Source organism: Rhinopithecus bieti, unplaced genomic scaffold (genome assembly GCF_001698545.2).
Source record: "Rhinopithecus bieti isolate Rb0 unplaced genomic scaffold, ASM169854v2 scaffold_9449, whole genome shotgun sequence".
NCBI lineage: Eukaryota > Metazoa > Chordata > Mammalia > Primates > Cercopithecidae > Rhinopithecus > Rhinopithecus bieti.
In genome coordinates, this window is record NW_016806089.1 from 62,605 (window position 1) to 78,366 (window position 15,762).

At 61.4% G+C, this 15,762-nt stretch overlaps 1 protein-coding gene across 1 annotated transcript in view; it reads left to right on the forward strand.

The window, feature by feature from the left end:
- MUC5B (mucin 5B, oligomeric mucus/gel-forming) overlaps nt 1-11,945 on the forward strand; it is a 38,076-nt gene extending 26,131 nt beyond the window's left edge. Inside the window, 20 exon segments of the mRNA XM_017874679.1 lie at nt 3-2,571; nt 2,869-3,050; nt 3,322-3,493; nt 4,666-4,913; nt 5,254-5,440; nt 5,600-5,772; nt 5,774-5,826; nt 5,934-6,109; nt 6,232-6,301; nt 6,734-6,834; nt 7,314-7,345; nt 7,605-7,785; nt 8,173-8,277; nt 8,414-8,451; nt 9,018-9,137; nt 9,570-9,656; nt 9,777-9,899; nt 10,195-10,237; nt 10,469-10,571; nt 11,173-11,945. Coding sequence (XP_017730168.1) covers nt 3-2,571; nt 2,869-3,050; nt 3,322-3,493; nt 4,666-4,913; nt 5,254-5,440; nt 5,600-5,772; nt 5,774-5,826; nt 5,934-6,109; nt 6,232-6,301; nt 6,734-6,834; nt 7,314-7,345; nt 7,605-7,785; nt 8,173-8,277; nt 8,414-8,451; nt 9,018-9,137; nt 9,570-9,656; nt 9,777-9,899; nt 10,195-10,237; nt 10,469-10,571; nt 11,173-11,392 — 4,983 coding nt within the window. The 3' untranslated portion in view covers nt 11,393-11,945.
- The last annotated feature ends 3,817 nt before the right edge of the window (nt 11,946-15,762 follow it).

Genomic DNA, 15,762 nt, shown 5'->3' on the forward strand with positions numbered 1-15,762 from the left:
CTCACACCCCCACAGTGCTGACCAACACCACCACAACTGTGGCCACTGGCTCTATGGCAACACCCTCCTCTAGCCCACAGACTGTGGCCCACAGTTCCACAGCCACCTCCTCCTACACTCCAGGGACTACCTCAATCCTCATAGAGCCGATCACTACAGCCATCACAACAGTGGCCACGGGCTCCACAACCAGGCCCTCCTCCCCTCCGGGGACAACCAGGCTCCTCACAGAGCCAACCACCACTGCCACCATAACTGTGGCCACCAGTTCCATGGCAACGTCCTCCACTCAAGGGACGACCTCGATCTTCACAGAGCCAACCACTACTGCCGTCACAACAGTGACCACAGGCTCCACGGCCACGCCCTCCTCTACTCCGGGGATGACAGAGATCCTCACAGAGCTGACCACTACAACCATCACAGCAGTGGCCACGGGCTCCACGGCCATGCCCTCCTCCACTCCGGGGACGGCCAGGATCCTCACAGAGCCGTCCACTGCAACCATCAGAACAGTGGCCACGGGCTCCACGGCCACACCCTCCTCCGCTCTGGGGACGACCAGGATCCTCACAGAGCCGACCACTACAGCCATCCCAACAGTAGCCACGGGCTCTATGGCCACGCCCTCCTCCACTCTGGGGACAACCGGGATCCACACAGAACCAAACACCACTGCCACCATAACTGTGGCCACCAGCTCCATGGCCACACCCTCCTCCACTCTGGCGTCGACCTGGATCCTCACAGAGCCTAGCACTACAGCCATCACAACAGTGGCCACCAGCTCCACGGCCACGCCCTCCTCCTCTCCGGGGACAATCACGCTCCTCACAGAGCCAACCACCGCTGCCACCAGAACTGTGGCCACCAGCTCCACAGCCACACCTTCCTCCACTCCAGGGACAACCTGGATCCTCACAGAGCCTAGCACTACAGCCATCACAACAGTGGCCACGGGCTCCACAGCCACGCCCTCCGCCACTCCGGAGACGACAGGGATCCTCACAGAGCCAACCACCACTGCCACCATAACTGTGGCCACTGGTTCCAGAGCCAACCCCTCCTCCACTCCAGGGACGACTGGGATCCTCACAGAGCCGACCAGCACAGCCATCACAACAGTGGCCACAGGCTCCACGGCCACACCCTCCTCCACTCCAGGGATGACCTCGATCCTCACAGAGCCGACCACTACAACCATCACAACAGTGGCCACTGGCTCCACAGCCAACCCCTCCTCCACTCCAGGGACAACCTCGATCCTCACAGAGCCGACCACTACAGCCATCACAACAGTGGCCACGGGCTCCACGGCCACACCCGCCTCCACTCCAGGGATGACCTCGATCCTCACAGAGCTGACCACTACAGCCATCACAACAGTGGCCACGGGCTCCATGGCCACGCCCTTCTCCACTCGGGGGACGACTGGGATCCTCACAGAGCCAATCAACACCGCCACCATAACTGTGGCCACCCATTCCACGGCCACGCCCTCCTCCACTCCAGGGATGACCTCGATCCTCACAGAGCCGATCACTACAGCCATCACAACGGTAGCCACGGGCTCCATGACCACGCCCTCCTCCTTTCCAGGGACGACCAGGCTCCTCACAGAGCCAACCACCACTGCCACCGTAACTGTGGCCACCAGCTCCATGGCCATGCCCTCCACTCAAGGGACGACCTTGATCCTCACAGAGCCAAACACTACCGCCATCACAACAGTGGCCACAGGTTCCACGGTCATGACCTCCTCCACTCTAGGGACAACCGGGATCCTCACAGAGCCGACCACTACAACCATCACAACAGTGGCCACAGGCTCCACGGCCACACCCTCCTCCACTCTGGGGACGACCGGGATCCTCACAGAGCCGACCACTACAGCCATCACAACAGTGGCCACAAGGTCCACGGCCACGCCCTCTTCCACTTCAGCGTCGACCTGGATCCTGACAGAGCCGAGCACTACAGCCATCACAACAGTGGCCACGGGCTCCACGGCCATCCCCTCCTCCACTCCGGGGACCACTGTGATCTTCACAGAGCCGACCACCACTGCCACCATAACTGTGGCCACTAGCTCCACAGCTATCCCCTCCTCCACTCCAGGGACGACCTGGATCCTCACAGAGCCGACCACTCTAGCCACCCCGACTGAGGCCACTGGCTCCACAGCCACCATACCCACAGTGCCCAGCTCCTCAGCCACCCCCTTCTCCAGCCCAGGGACTGCAGGCACCCTTCCAGTGCAGACCACTACAGCAACCACGACCATGGCCAGTAGGTCTACGGCCATCCCCTCCTCCACTGTGAGAACAGCTCGCACCCCCAAAGTGCTGACCACCACGGCCCCCAGGCCCACAGCCACTGGCTCCACGGTTCCCAGATCATCCACCCTGGGGACCACTCACACCCCCGCAGTGCTCCCCAGCAGCCTGCCAGCCTTCAGCGTGTCCACTGTGTCCTCCTCAGTCCTCACCACCCTCAGACCCACTCACTTCCCCAGCTCCCACTTCTCTACTCCCTGCTTCTGCAGGGCATTTGGACAGTTCTTCTCACCCGGTGAGTGGATGTGGATAATGCTCTTGTACCCTTTCCCCACATGCTACGCTAACCTGGGTCTGCCTGTCCTGGGAGCCAGTTGCTTTCTCCCTGCCAGCCATGCTTGTTCCCCATTGGCCTCACCTGGCTCCCCCTGGCCACACCCGGTCCCCACCGGCCACGCTCAGTCTCTGCCCTCCACAGTCCCTCCCTGGAACAGCTGCTCCCTTCTGCGTGGCCTCTGCCTTTGCTCCCCCGGGACTCTGGCTTGCTGGTTGCTGGGAGTGGCTTATCTCCCTACGGTGTTGTTCTTCACAGGGGAAGTAATCTACAATAGGACAGACCGAGCCGGCTGCCAATTCTATGCCGTGTGCAACCAGCACTGTGGCCTCGACCGCTTCCAGGGCACCTGCCCCACCTCCCCACCACCAGCGTCCTCCACCCCGCTGCCCTCGCCCTCCCCTGTCCCTGGCTGTGACAATGCCAACCCTCCCCGGCAGGTGGGCCCCGCCCGCCCTCCACCTCCCCTGCTGTGTACATAGGGTCTGGGTTGGCTGGAGGCACAGCCCCCGAGGCCCAACTCAGTGACCCCCCGCCAGTAGCTCCAGCTGGAGGAGGCACACAGGGTCTGGGGGCCAGGCTAGCACAGGGGCCGCCCTCCCCAGGCAGGCTCTTGTGGCTACCTGGGGCTGTGGGCCACGAGGGGTGGGATGGGCAAGGGATGGGTCCCGTGAGCCGGTCCAGGTGAGGACGTGTATGTTCCTGCTGCAGGTGAATGAGACCTGGACCCTGGAGAACTGCACGGTGGCCAAGTGCGTGGGTGACAACCGTGTTGCCCTGCTGGACCCAAAGCCTGTGGCCAACGTCACCTGCGTGAACAAGCACCTGCCCATCAAAGTGTCGGACCCGAGCCAGCCCTGTGACTTCCACTATGAGTGCGAGTGTGAGTGCGTGGGTGGCCGCGGGACTCCCCCGGGGGGCAGGTGGAGCAGAGGGTGCCATCGGACAAGCTGGCAGAATGGGGTATGGTGGGGCGTGGTGGGGCATGGTGGGGTGTGGTGGGCATAGTGAGGCATGGTGGGCTCTGGTGGGGTGAGGTGGGGCACGGTGGGGCACAGTGGGGCATGGTGGGGTGCAGTAGGGTGCAATGGGGCATGATGGGGTGCAGTAGGGCATGGCAGGGGTGGTGGGGCATGGTGGGGATGTTTGGCAGATGGGTGGCATCCCTTCAGGAAACCATCTTGTACCATGATGTCTCGGGCCTCAGTGGTGCAGTTGTGTGAGCTCTTAGTGTGCAGGCTCTGTGTCCACAGGGGTGAAAATGCTGACACAGCCCAAAGGAGAGGGAGCAGAGGCCAGGTTGCTGAGCTTGCCTGCACATCAGCCTGTGTGGTTTGAAAGGGACCCCATCCAGGGGCTTCTGGGGCCTGGAGAAGCTCAGGATGGAAATGGGAGCCCAGAGGAGCTTTTGTCTCCTGGGTCCTAACAGCGGCTTCCATCACTGTGCGGGACCCGCCGCTGAGAGGTGACGGCGTTCTCTCTCCTCCCCACGTCCTTGGCTCAGGGCTGCTGTTCCAAACCACCACAAGCTGGGGAGCTTAGACAATAGAAACACGCTCTCCGTTCTGGAGCTAGAAGTCTGAGATCAGGGCTACGCTCCCTGCCGAGGGTCTGGGGAGCTCCTTCCTGCCTCCCCCAGCTTTGGGGGCTCCAGGTGTCCCTTGGCTGGGACCGCATCCCTCCAATCCCCGCCTCTGTCTCTCTGTGGCCTCCCCTCTCTGTGTCTCTTCTGTCTCCTGTGGGGACACTGGTCATTGGATTGCGGGCCCACCCAGCTAGTCCCCGATGATGTCACTTCAAGATGCTTCCCTTAACCCCATCGGCAAAGACGCTTTCTCCCGGCAAAGCCACATGCAGAGGTTCTGGGGTGGCCATAGATTTCTGGGGGACACCATTGCAAACACCGGATCCATTTTATAGACAAGGCAGTTGAGGCCCTAGGGCTTCAGTGGCTCCCCCAGGTGGCAGTCACGGTGGTGACACTGGCTGCCATGGCGCCTGGGGAGCGAGGGCACCACCACGGAGCCTGCCAGCCCGTCCATCTGTGTCCCGCAGGCATCTGCAGTGTGTGGGGCAGTTCCCACTATTCCACCTTTGACGGCACCTCTTACACCTTCCGGGGCAACTGCACCTATGTCCTCATGAGAGAGATCCACGCACGCCTTGGGAATCTCAGCCTCTACTTAGACAACCACTACTGCGCGGCTGCTACTGCCAGCTGCTCCCGCGCCCTCAGCATCCACTACAAGTCCATGGATATCGTCCTCACCGTCACCATGGTGCATGGGAAGGAGGAGGACCTGGTGAGTCCAGGCTGCGGGCGGCACAGTGTTGGCCCAGTCCCAACCACACCTGGGCAGGCCGACTGCAGGCCGGGTGACCCAGGTGCCGCAGCGATGGCCCGGTGCCCAAGACAGCTCCCAGGGGGCAGGGAAGGCCTGTGGGGCCGCCTTAGGCCGAGCACACCTTGTGGCCTAAATGCAGTCGACCGGAGACCCCGGGCCCTCAGGGAAGATCTGGGCTTTGGGGTGAGGGATATACAGGGGGTCTCTGCACGTCGAGGCAGAGCCCCAAAGGCAAGCCCCACTCCCCGAGCCCAGCTGGCACTGCCTCCCAGCTCAGGGTTCCCCCGGATTCCCCCAGATCCTGTTTGACCAAATTCCGGTGAGCAGCGGTTTCAGCAAGAACGGCGTGCTTGTGTCTGTGACGGGGACCACCACCATGCGCGTGGACATTCCTGCCCTGGGTGTGAGCGTCACCTTCGATGGCCACGTCTTCCAGGCCCGGCTGCCCTACGGCCTCTTCCACAACAACACCGAGGGCCAGTGTGGTGAGTGGGCGGCGGGTCCTGCCCCGGCCAGGGCTGCTGCTGGGCCTGACGACCCGGTGAGCATAGGGGAAGCCCGGGGAGGGGAATGAGTGGGGGAGGCAGGTGGGGTCTGTGAAGGGCTACCCGGATTCCAGCCCCGCGGTGACACCTCGCCCGCAGGCACCTGCACCAACAACCAGAGGGACGACTGTCTCCAGCGGGACGGAACCACTGCCGCCAGCTGTAAGGACATGGCCAAGACTTGGTTGGTCCCTGACAGCAGAAAGGACGGCTGCTGGGCCCCGACTGGCACGCCCCCCACTGCCAGTCCCCCGGCCCCGGTGTCTAGTGCACCCCACCCCCAGCCCGTGCCCGCCGCAGCCGCTCTGTGATCTGATGCTGAGCCAGTGAGTCCTCCCCTCGGGGGTTGCAGGCCCTGGGGCGCCCCCGCCTGCCCACACGCACGCAGCTCCCTGGGGCCGGGCGGAGGCATGCTGATTGCTTTGCCCCACAGGGTCTTTGCCGAGTGCCACGACCTTGTCCCCCCGGGCCCATTCTTCAATGCCTGCATCAGCGACGGCTGCCAGGGCCGCCCCGAGGTGCCCTGCCAGAGCCTGGAGGCCTACGCAGCACTCTGCCGCGCCCGGGGAGTGTGCAGTGACTGGCGAGGTGCAACTGGCGGCCTGTGCGGTGAGTGGGGGCAGCCCTGGGCCCCCCCAGACCCCTCGGCCTGAGTGGCCTGTGTGGTGAGTGGGGGTGGCCCTGGGCTCCCCAGACCTCTCAGCTTGTCTGACACCTCTCTGTGCCCACAGATCTCACCTGCCCACCCACCAAAGTATACAAGCCGTGCGGCCCCATACAGCCTGCCTCCTGCAATTCCAGGTGAGTACAGGGATGGCTGGCGCCTTCCCCACCACCCAGGCCTGCCTGACTGGTCAGGGGGGAGCAGGAGGAGGCCAGAGGGTATCCCGCTGGGAGTCACAGATCTCTGGGTTGCCCCTGAGCCCAGGACTCCTTGGAAAACATCCCCTGCTGCTCCCAGATGCCTTAGAGACAAGAGTCAGGCAGGGGGCACATCCCTGGCTAGGCCTGGCCCCCCATCCCCACCTGGCTCCGCCCCTGAGTCCCACCCATCCCCGACTACCCTTAGCCCCACCCAGCCCCATCCCCAACCCCGCCCACTCTGAGTCCCGCACTCCATCCATTCGTCTCCTTCCCCGCTCCCCACTGCCCATCCTTGGGACTCACATGGATAACAGTACCGGGAGGCCTCCTGGATCTCTAGGTCCCAGGGCCTCTCTTGTCGCCCTGCAGGAACCAGAACCCACAACTGGAGGGGCTGGCGGAGGGCTGCTTCTGCCCTGAGGACCAGATCCTCTTCAGCGCACACACGGACACCTGCGTGCAGTCCTGCGGTAAGCTCCTCCACCTGCCGCGGGGCACGACCCTGGGCCCAACCCAAGCACACGCAGGATGGGAGGGGCCGCCCAGGCCCGCGACATGCTCTCCCCTCTCCCCAGCTGACCCCTGCGACCTGTTCTGCGCCCCTAGAGGCACAAGATGGCCCTATTGTGGCCCTGAGCCCTGCAGAGTCCCCACGGTCCCCTGAAGCCCCACTGGGAGGCTCCGTCCTTGTGTGATCCTGCGGTGCTGCCTCGCCTGAGCCCTGCCTCCCACCACCATGGCCGAGGCTTCCATGCACTGACAGCTGGGCTCACGGTGCCCTGGCCTGAGCTCCAGCCACATCTGACACCCCGAAAGTTCTCCAGGGCCTTCCATCCCATGGAGGAAGCAGGCGCCAGGCCTGAGAGCACCTCCCGTGCTCTCAGGGACCAAAGGCCCCTCCGCCTGCAACCTCAGCACCCTCAGTGACGCCGTACTGTTTTCTTTCCAGCCTGCGTGGGACCTGATGGGTTTCCCAAATCTGTGAGTGGCTCCACCCCCACCTGCCCTACCCCACCCTCTTGCGAGCTTAGGGAGGGAGCGAAGGAGCAATCTCCATCCCACAGGGCAGCTGTGGGGTGCCCGAGTGTGACATGGACGTGTCGGTGGTTGGTGTGGGCTTCCTGCCCCCCCAGTCTGGGTCACTCGGGTACCAGCCCAAGGGAGGGGGTGGCCGGACAGATGCCCAGGGTTGACCTATGCCTGTCCAGGAGCCCTCAAGGACCCCCTCAATCCATTCCAGCCCGGGCAGCAGTGGATCAGCAACTGCCAGTCCTGCGTGTGTGATGAGGGCTCAGTGTCGGTGCAGTGCAAGCCCCTGCCCTGTGAGGCCCAGGGTCAGCCCCCACCGTGCAGCCACCCCGGCTTCATGACCGTGACCAGGCCCCGGGCCGACAACCCCTGTTGCCCTGAGACGGTGTGCGGTAAGACCCTGTGGAGCAGAGGTGCCCAGTGTAGGGTGAGGGGGAACAGAGCTGGTGCCCACCAGGGGCCCGTGGGGTGGGCACAGGAGAGCAGAGGAGAGCCACTGTGTCCTGGCACGACCGCGGCGGGACCACTCGGCAGAGATGGCTCCAGGTGCATTATTCGCCTCCTAAAGATGAGGCTGGTGACCTCAGGCCTGCCCAGGAGTGGCCCGGGGACGTGGGAAGCAGCGGGGAGGTGGCCAACCAAGGGGCCTGGAGGGAGCCCCGAGGGGCCGTGAGGCAGTCAGGTCCTCAGGGAAGAGCACGCCTGAGACTTATGCTGGGAACAATCGGTCGGGAGGAGGAGTGAGCAACGCCCAGACAGAGCCCTCCGTCCTCCCGCAGTATGCAACACAACCACCTGCCACCAGAGCCCACCCGTGTGCCCGCTAGGGCAGGAGTTGATCAGCACCCAGAAGGAGGGCGACTGCTGTCCCACCCTCCTCTGCAGTGAGCGGGGCTGGGGTGGGACTGGGGCCGGGCTGTGGGTGGCCACTTGCCCAGGGGTAGGGGGTGCAGGACGGTGGGGGCGCTGGGGCACGTGCTCCCTGCCATCTGTTGTGGGCTCAGCTCCCTTTCCTTCCAGGACCTCAGCTGTGTTCCTACAACGGCATCTTCTATGGGGTAAGGGCACAGCAGCGGGCGGGTGTGGCAATGGGACTTGAACATGTGTGTGGGATGCCCCGCGGCCCTCTGAGCCCCACTCCTTGTCTCGACATTCCTGCCATGAGGGCAGATCCACACAGGGGTCCTGGGCAGGTCAGAGCTGGGACATGCTTGGGACTTGGGGGCACCTGATGTCGACAGCCGTGAGTTCCACACCTGCTGCCTCTGAGAGGTCCCTTCAGGGGCTCCCAGCAACGGCCTGGGGGCAGCACACGCCTGCCCGGGGTCCCTGCCCACCCAGATTCCTGCCCGCCGGATTCCTGCCCCCACGGGGTCTCTGCCCACCAAGATTCCTGCCCATATGCGGTCTCTTCCTGCCCAGATTCCCTGCCCACCTGTGGTCCCTGTGTTGGTCCCTGTGTGCATCGGCTCCCTGCCTGCCTGGGTCCACGTTCAACCAGGGGTGCATCCATGCTCTGTTTGGGGAAGGAACAACTCCCTGCGGGCCCCAGCGGGTCATGGGGAGGAGTCCTGGCCCTGGTGCCCCACCGGTGCCCTCAGTGCCACCCTCCCACCCATTGCAGGTTGGTGCAACCTTCCCAGGGGCCCTTCCCTGCCACATGTGTACCTGCCTCTCTGGGGACACCCAGGACCCAGCAGTGCAATGTCAGGAGGATGCCTGCCACAATACTACCTGCCCCCAGGTGAGACCCGAGGCACCCGTCCCCAGCTGAGCCTACAGCTGCTGGGCAGACCCAGCCCCGAGTCACTGTTATCCCAGCTCCCTGGGGTTCTCTAGCTCAGCCATTGCTGGGGTCTTGTTTGTTCCCAAAGGGAGGGTATGAAGTAGGAGGATGACTGAGGGGGTCTGGGGGTGGGACAGGACCTGCAGGCTGCTGGGGACAGGGTCTGGGATCAGGTTCCAGGAAGGCAGGGGTAGTTAGAGACAAGGTGCTGGAAACTGGGGTGAGGCTGAGCCAGGATAACTGGGTCAGGGCAACTTTTTCGGGTATAGACCCAGGCAGGGACAGGGCTAAGGACCCCTGGGCCACTGGGGTGTAGACAGGAGGGCAGGCTGGGCTGGGGCATGCACTGGAGGAGAGGGTTAGGGCCTGATGCCCCTCCTGTCCCCACAGGGCTTTGAGTACAAGAGCGTGGCCGGGCAGTGCTGCGGGGAGTGCGTGCAGACCGCCTGCCTCACGCCTGGTGGTCCACCAGTCCAGGTAACAGCAGAGGCATGTGGGGGCAGGTCTCAGCTCCCTCCCTGGAGACCCTCACCCCCAACAGGGCTCCGCACAAGAGATCATCGACACTCAGCTTCCACTCCCACCCTTGCATTTCAGCTGAACGAAACCTGGGTCAATAGCCGTGTGGACAACTGCACCGTGTACCACTGTGAGGTCGAGAGCGGAGTCTATTTGCTGACCCCACAGCCTGCATCCTGCCCAGATGTGTCCAGCTGCAGGGTGTGTGCTGGAGGCCCCAACCCTGCCTGGGAGGCCCCACCCCTGCCTGGGAGGCCCCATCCCTGCTTGTGTGGCCCCACCCCTGCCTGAGAGGCCCCGCCCCTGCCTTGGAGGCCACGCCCCTGCATGGGAGGCCCCACCCTCACCTGGGAGGCCCCACCCCTGCCTGGGAGGCCACGCCCCTGCATGAGAGGCCACGCCCCTGCCTGAGGCCACGCCCCTGCCTGGGAGGCCACGCCCCTCCCCGGGAGGGAGGCCCCGCCCACAGCCCTGTCCCCTGTCTTTGGCCCCCCAGGGGAGCCTCAGGAAAACCGGCTGCTGCTACTCCTGTGAGGAGGGTAAGTGGAAGCCACCTTCCCACACCAGCTCCAGCTCCAGCCCGTTGCTGCCCATCCATTCCTGCCCAGACGTCTGCACCGGGCAGCAGTGTGATGCCAGCATACAGACTCCACCCTCGGTCCTGGAGGGCCATGGGAGGATGTGGGCCTATGGGGAGGGTCGGCCCAGCAGGTCCAGGCCCTCAGAGTGAGGGTCCGGTGGGGCTCTAAATCTGCCTTTCCTCCTCCCAGACTTCTGTCAAGTCCGCGTCAACACAACCGTCCTGTGGCACCAGGGCTGCAGGACTGAGGTCAACATCACCTTCTGTGAGGGCTCCTGCCCCGGAGAGTCCAAGTGAGTGCGGTGGGTCCACCCTGGCCCGTCAGTTAGCTGGCACCCTGCTCTGGGACAGGGGGGCCTACACCAGCTCCAGGAAGGAGGGAAGGAGCTCCCCAGCAGGGCTCCCCCTCTCCACGTCCATCGGTAGAAAGCCAGGGCCCGGCTGAGCTGAGCCACATGGCACAGAGCTCCCAGCTGCGAACCCAGGTTCAGGTGTCCCCCCGGAAAGAGTGGGTGGAACCAGAGCCTTCTGTAGAGCCCCCCATGACTTGCCGCTGTGGCTGGCTGTCAGCAGGAAGGGCCAGGAGGGTTGACCCTTAGCTAGAAGCAGCAGGAGGAAGGGTCAAGGACTGCTCAGAGTCAGCAGAATTGGAGGAGCTGGTTCAGACAGGGGAAGAGCAGGCCACAGAAGACAGAGCTGGGAGCCAAGGGACCCTGGGGCCCAGAGCTGCCCTTTCGGAGAAGGCGAAGCCGCACATGCCCACAGAGCAGGCCACTGTGGACAGAAGGGGATGGCCATCTGGCCCAGGACCCCAGAGGCCCACGCGTCAGTGTGCCTGGGCAGAGAAACGGCAGGGCCAAGGTGGCCGATGTGAGGGGCCCCCTGTGTCCACAGGTACTCGGCAGAGGCCCAGGCCATGCAGCACCAGTGCACCTGCTGCCAGGAGAGGCGGGTCCACGAGGAGACGGTGCTCTTGCACTGTCCCGACGGCTTGACTGTCCTGCACACCTACAACCATGTGGATGAGTGTGGCTGCACGCCCTTCTGTGTCCCTGCGCCCATGGCTCCCACATACCCCCCCGGCTTCCTGGCCCAGGAGGCCACTGCTGTCTGAGGATATTCTGCCTCCATCCCCATGCTCTGTCCACCTGGAGCCAGGACGTGCATTGCCTGATCATGAAAACCTTGGGCCTGCTCTGCGGAGCCCCCCGGCCTCTGTGTGTGGCACCCCGTGCCTCTGTGCTCCTGCTGCCCACCCTGTGGGTGAAACTGGACCCCGGAAGGGTGAGGGGCCAGCAGGATCCCTTTCAGGAGGGCACCACTCAGGAGTCCTGTCCTGGGAGAGCCTGTGGCCCACCTTGGCCTTGCCCCTCCTTGATGTCACTGGGACGCCCTGGAACAAGCTAAGAATGTGTGGGCCTGTGTGTCCCTGCCATGGCCAGAGTCCCCATGCAGCAGGGATTCTGGCTGGCCACATCCAGCCACTGGGGCACAGACAGGCTGGTCCAGGCAAGGCCGGCTGCTGCCAGGAAGCTGTGCTAGGCTTGCCTGCTGCAGGGTACCTCAGGGCTGAGGTCACAATGGCCAGGTCAGAGAGAGGTCGGCATCCCAAAGCCCCCTCCGCTCAACCCAGCCCAGTTTTGCAAATAAACCCTGAGCATCGAGTATGTTTCCTGTCCCGATGTCTTTTCTTGCCTACCATCTCTCCCAGGCTGTCCAGGTTTTCTGTGAGCTGCTTGCCTGGGGCCTGAAGGCTGGAGGCCACATCTGGGGGACAGTGCAGGACCCCCAGCAGCCACTGAGGGTCCAGGCAGCCTCTGGGAGGGCCAGGCAGGGTGGGGGACAAGGAGCCGCTTGGTCATCCACATGCCCCTGTGGGCACCCTGGGAGTCACTCTTGGGCTGTGGGAGCACTGCCCAGGGCACGAGGGGCAGGGGGCCACCAGGACCCAGAGGTCACCCCGGCTGTTATTTCCAGTATGGGGGATTGTGTGAGGAAACCAGCTCATGCAGGAAGATGGAGGCAGTCAGTGGGGCAAGCAGGCAACCAGGCCTGGTCAGCGGGGAGGCAGCCGCTCCCCAGGGCAGGTGCATGGAGCCGGGCGCAATGCTGCCAGGCTGGTGCTGGGCCCTGCAGGGCCGCTTTTCACCCCGTCCCATGCACACCTCCCCGGGAATGCTTTCCTTGGGCCACTTGCTACATGAGCCACACGTGAGCTTGCTTGCCTCCTGTCCCACCTCCACACGCACTGGCAGGGCTTTCTGCCCTTCCTTTCCATTGCTCTGTCCAGAGTGGAGAGCACCAGGTGCAGACAGTAGGGTATCGGGGAGCCTGTGGGATGGGTGGGTTTGGCAGCTGGGGCTGCAAGTGTGGACAGGGAAGACAGTGAAGGTGGTAGCAGCCAGGTCCTAGGCACAGTGGGATGCAGGGAGCTTTGGACACAAAATGACCTCCTACTGGGCAGGGGGTGGTTACAGGCAGACTGTGACCTGGGGAGACAAAAGCAATGCTCGTGCCTGGCTGCGGAAGCCTCTGCTGTGGGTGCAGAGTGGGGCCTTCCCCACACTGGGGCCTCCCTCTGCCCTCTGCCCTTGGGTGCGTCCTGCCCTGCCCAGGAGGTGATGCTGTCGTGCTGTACATTTACAAAGCTCCCAGCTCCTAGGGGCCCGGCCAGGCCCCTGCCAGCGCTACAAAGCTCCAGCCTCTCCTGCCCTCCTGGCCGAGGCCCAGCAGGGCCGGCCACCCCAGGACTGGGCTGGAGATAGTCAGGGGCCTGACAAGGTTACAGGTGGGCTCCGGTGGGTGGTGGACTAGGATGGTCACCACTGGGGTGAGACTCTATAGGTTTACCCTGCGTCTCCGAGGCTGATTCCCTGGAGGCTGCGCCAGGTCACTGCCTGATCTGGGTCTGCATTCAGCCACGTGTAAACAAATGGCTTCCTAAACCTCAGTCATTCCCACGGTGCAATGGTTTCCTTAGACCCATTTATGTCAGTGTGTGGGTACAAGCACCACTCTCAGAGGCCCGTGCTGTGCTCTGTGCCCCAGAACCATATCATTCAATCCTGACAGTACCCTGTGTGGTGTCTGCTATGGTGTCTCCCACTCCACAGATGGGAACACTGAGGCACAAAACAATGAGAAGGTGTGGTTCTGTCAGGGGCAAAGCTGGGCTCACACCCAGGCAGCTCAAGTCGAGGCCACACTCAAAACCACAGGGCTCTGCTGATGCCCCAGAGCAAGGAACTATAAAAATAAACACAGTGAATACAAACCAATGTTACTTAGACTTTAAAGATGTTTTAAAAGGGATTTCTGGTTTCCAGATGGAAAAGTGGGCATGTCTTCCCCCACAGACACAAAATCATGACAATGATAGAAAGAAACTTTAAAATAGCAGCAATTGAAAACAGGAAAGTAAATCATCTGCAACGCCGGCAGATATCCTGAAAAGGAGACATTTGGGAAGTGCTGAGAGGGGGGCCCAAAGCCTTTTGCATGAGGCCGTTCTCACCCTGCTATAAAGAAATACCCGAGACTTTGTAATTTATAAAGAAAAGAGGCCTAACTGACTCACAGTTCTGCCTGGCTGAAGAGGCCTCAGGAAACTTACGATCATAGCAGAGGGCAAAGCAGAAGCAGGCACTTTCTTCACAAGGTGGCAGGAGAGAGAACGAGATCTAGCAGGAGAGATGCCAGATGCTTAGGAAACCATCAGATCTTGTGAGAACTCACTATCATGAGAACAGCTTGGGGGAACCACCCCCAGGATCCAATCACTCCCACAGTGTCCCTCCCATGACATGTGGGGATTACAGGGATGTATTAGTCCATTTTCACACTGTCTTCATACCCAAGACTGGGAACAAAAAGAGGTTTAATTGGACCTACAGTTCCACATGGCTGCGGGAGGCCTCAGAATCACGGTGGGAGATGAAAGGCACTTCTTACACGGCGGTGGCAAGAGAAAATGAGGGAGCGGCAAAAGCGGAAGCCCCTGATAAACCCATCAGATCCTGTGAGACCTATTCAGTATCACAAGAACAGCACAGGAAAGACCGGCCCCCATGATTCAATTACCTCTGCCTGGGTCCCTCCCACAACATGTGAAAATTCTGGAAGATACAATTCACAGTGAGATTTGGGTGGGGACACAGCCAAACCATATCATTCTGCCCCTGGAACCTCCAAGTCTCATGTCCTCACATTTCAAAACAATCATGCCTTCCTAACAGCCCCCAAAAGTCTTAACTAATTTCAGCATTAATCCAAAAGTCCACAGTTCAACATCTCATCTGAGACCAGAACCTGTAAAATCAAAAGCAAGTTAGTTACTTCCTAGATACAATGAGGGTACATGTATTGGATAAATACAGCTGTTCCAAATGGGAGAAACTGGCCAAAACCAAGTGGTTACAGGGCCTATGCAAGTCTGAAATCCAGTGGGGCAGTCAAATTTTAAAGCTCCAAAATGATCTCCTTTGACTCTAGGTCTCATGTCCAGTTCACACTGATGCAAGAGGTGGGTTCCCATGGTCTTGGGCAGCTTTGCAGGATACAGCCTCCTTCCTGGCTGCTTTCATGGGCTAATGTTGAGTGTCTGTGGCTTTTACAGGCCCATAGTGCAAGCTGTTGGTGGATCTACTTTTCTGGGGTCTGGAAGACAGTGGCCCTCTTTTCATAGCTCCACTAGGCAGTGGCCCAGTAGGGACTCTGTATCAGGGCTCCAACCCCACATTTCCCTTATGCACTGCCCTAGTAGAGGTTGTCTATGAGGGCCCCACGCCTACAGCAAGCTTCTGCCTGGACATTCAGGTATTTCCATACAAGTTCTGAAATTGAGGCAGAGGTTCCAAAACCTCAGTTCTTGACCTCTGTGCACCCACAGACTCAACACCATGTGGAAGTTGCTAAGCCTTGGAGCTTCCACCCTCTGAAGCCACAGCCTGAACTCTACATTGGGCCCCTTTCAGCCACAGTTGGAGAGGTTGGGATGCAGAGCACCAAGTCCCTAGGTTGCACACAGAACAGGGACCCTGGGCCCAGCCCACAAAACCACTTTTTCCTCCTGGGCCTCCAGGTTTCTGATGGGAGGGGGTGCCGTGAAGGTCTCTGACATGGCCTGGAGACACTTTCCCCATGGTCTTGGGGATTAACATTAGGCTCCTTGCTACTTAAGCAAATTTCTGCAGTTGGCTTACATTTCTCCACAAAAAATGGGTTTTTCTTTACTACTGTATCATCAGGCTGCAAATTTTCTGAACTTTTATGCTCTGTTTTTCTCTTTAACAACAACAACAAAATTTTTTTTGAGATTGAATCTTGCTCTGTTACCCATGCTGGAGTGCGGTGGTGCAATCTTGGCTCACTGCAACCTCCACCTCCCAGGTTCAAGTGATTCTCCTGCCTTAGCCTCCCTAGCTGGGATTACAGGCATGAACCATTATGCCTGGCTAATTTTGTATTTTAGTAGAGACAGGGTTT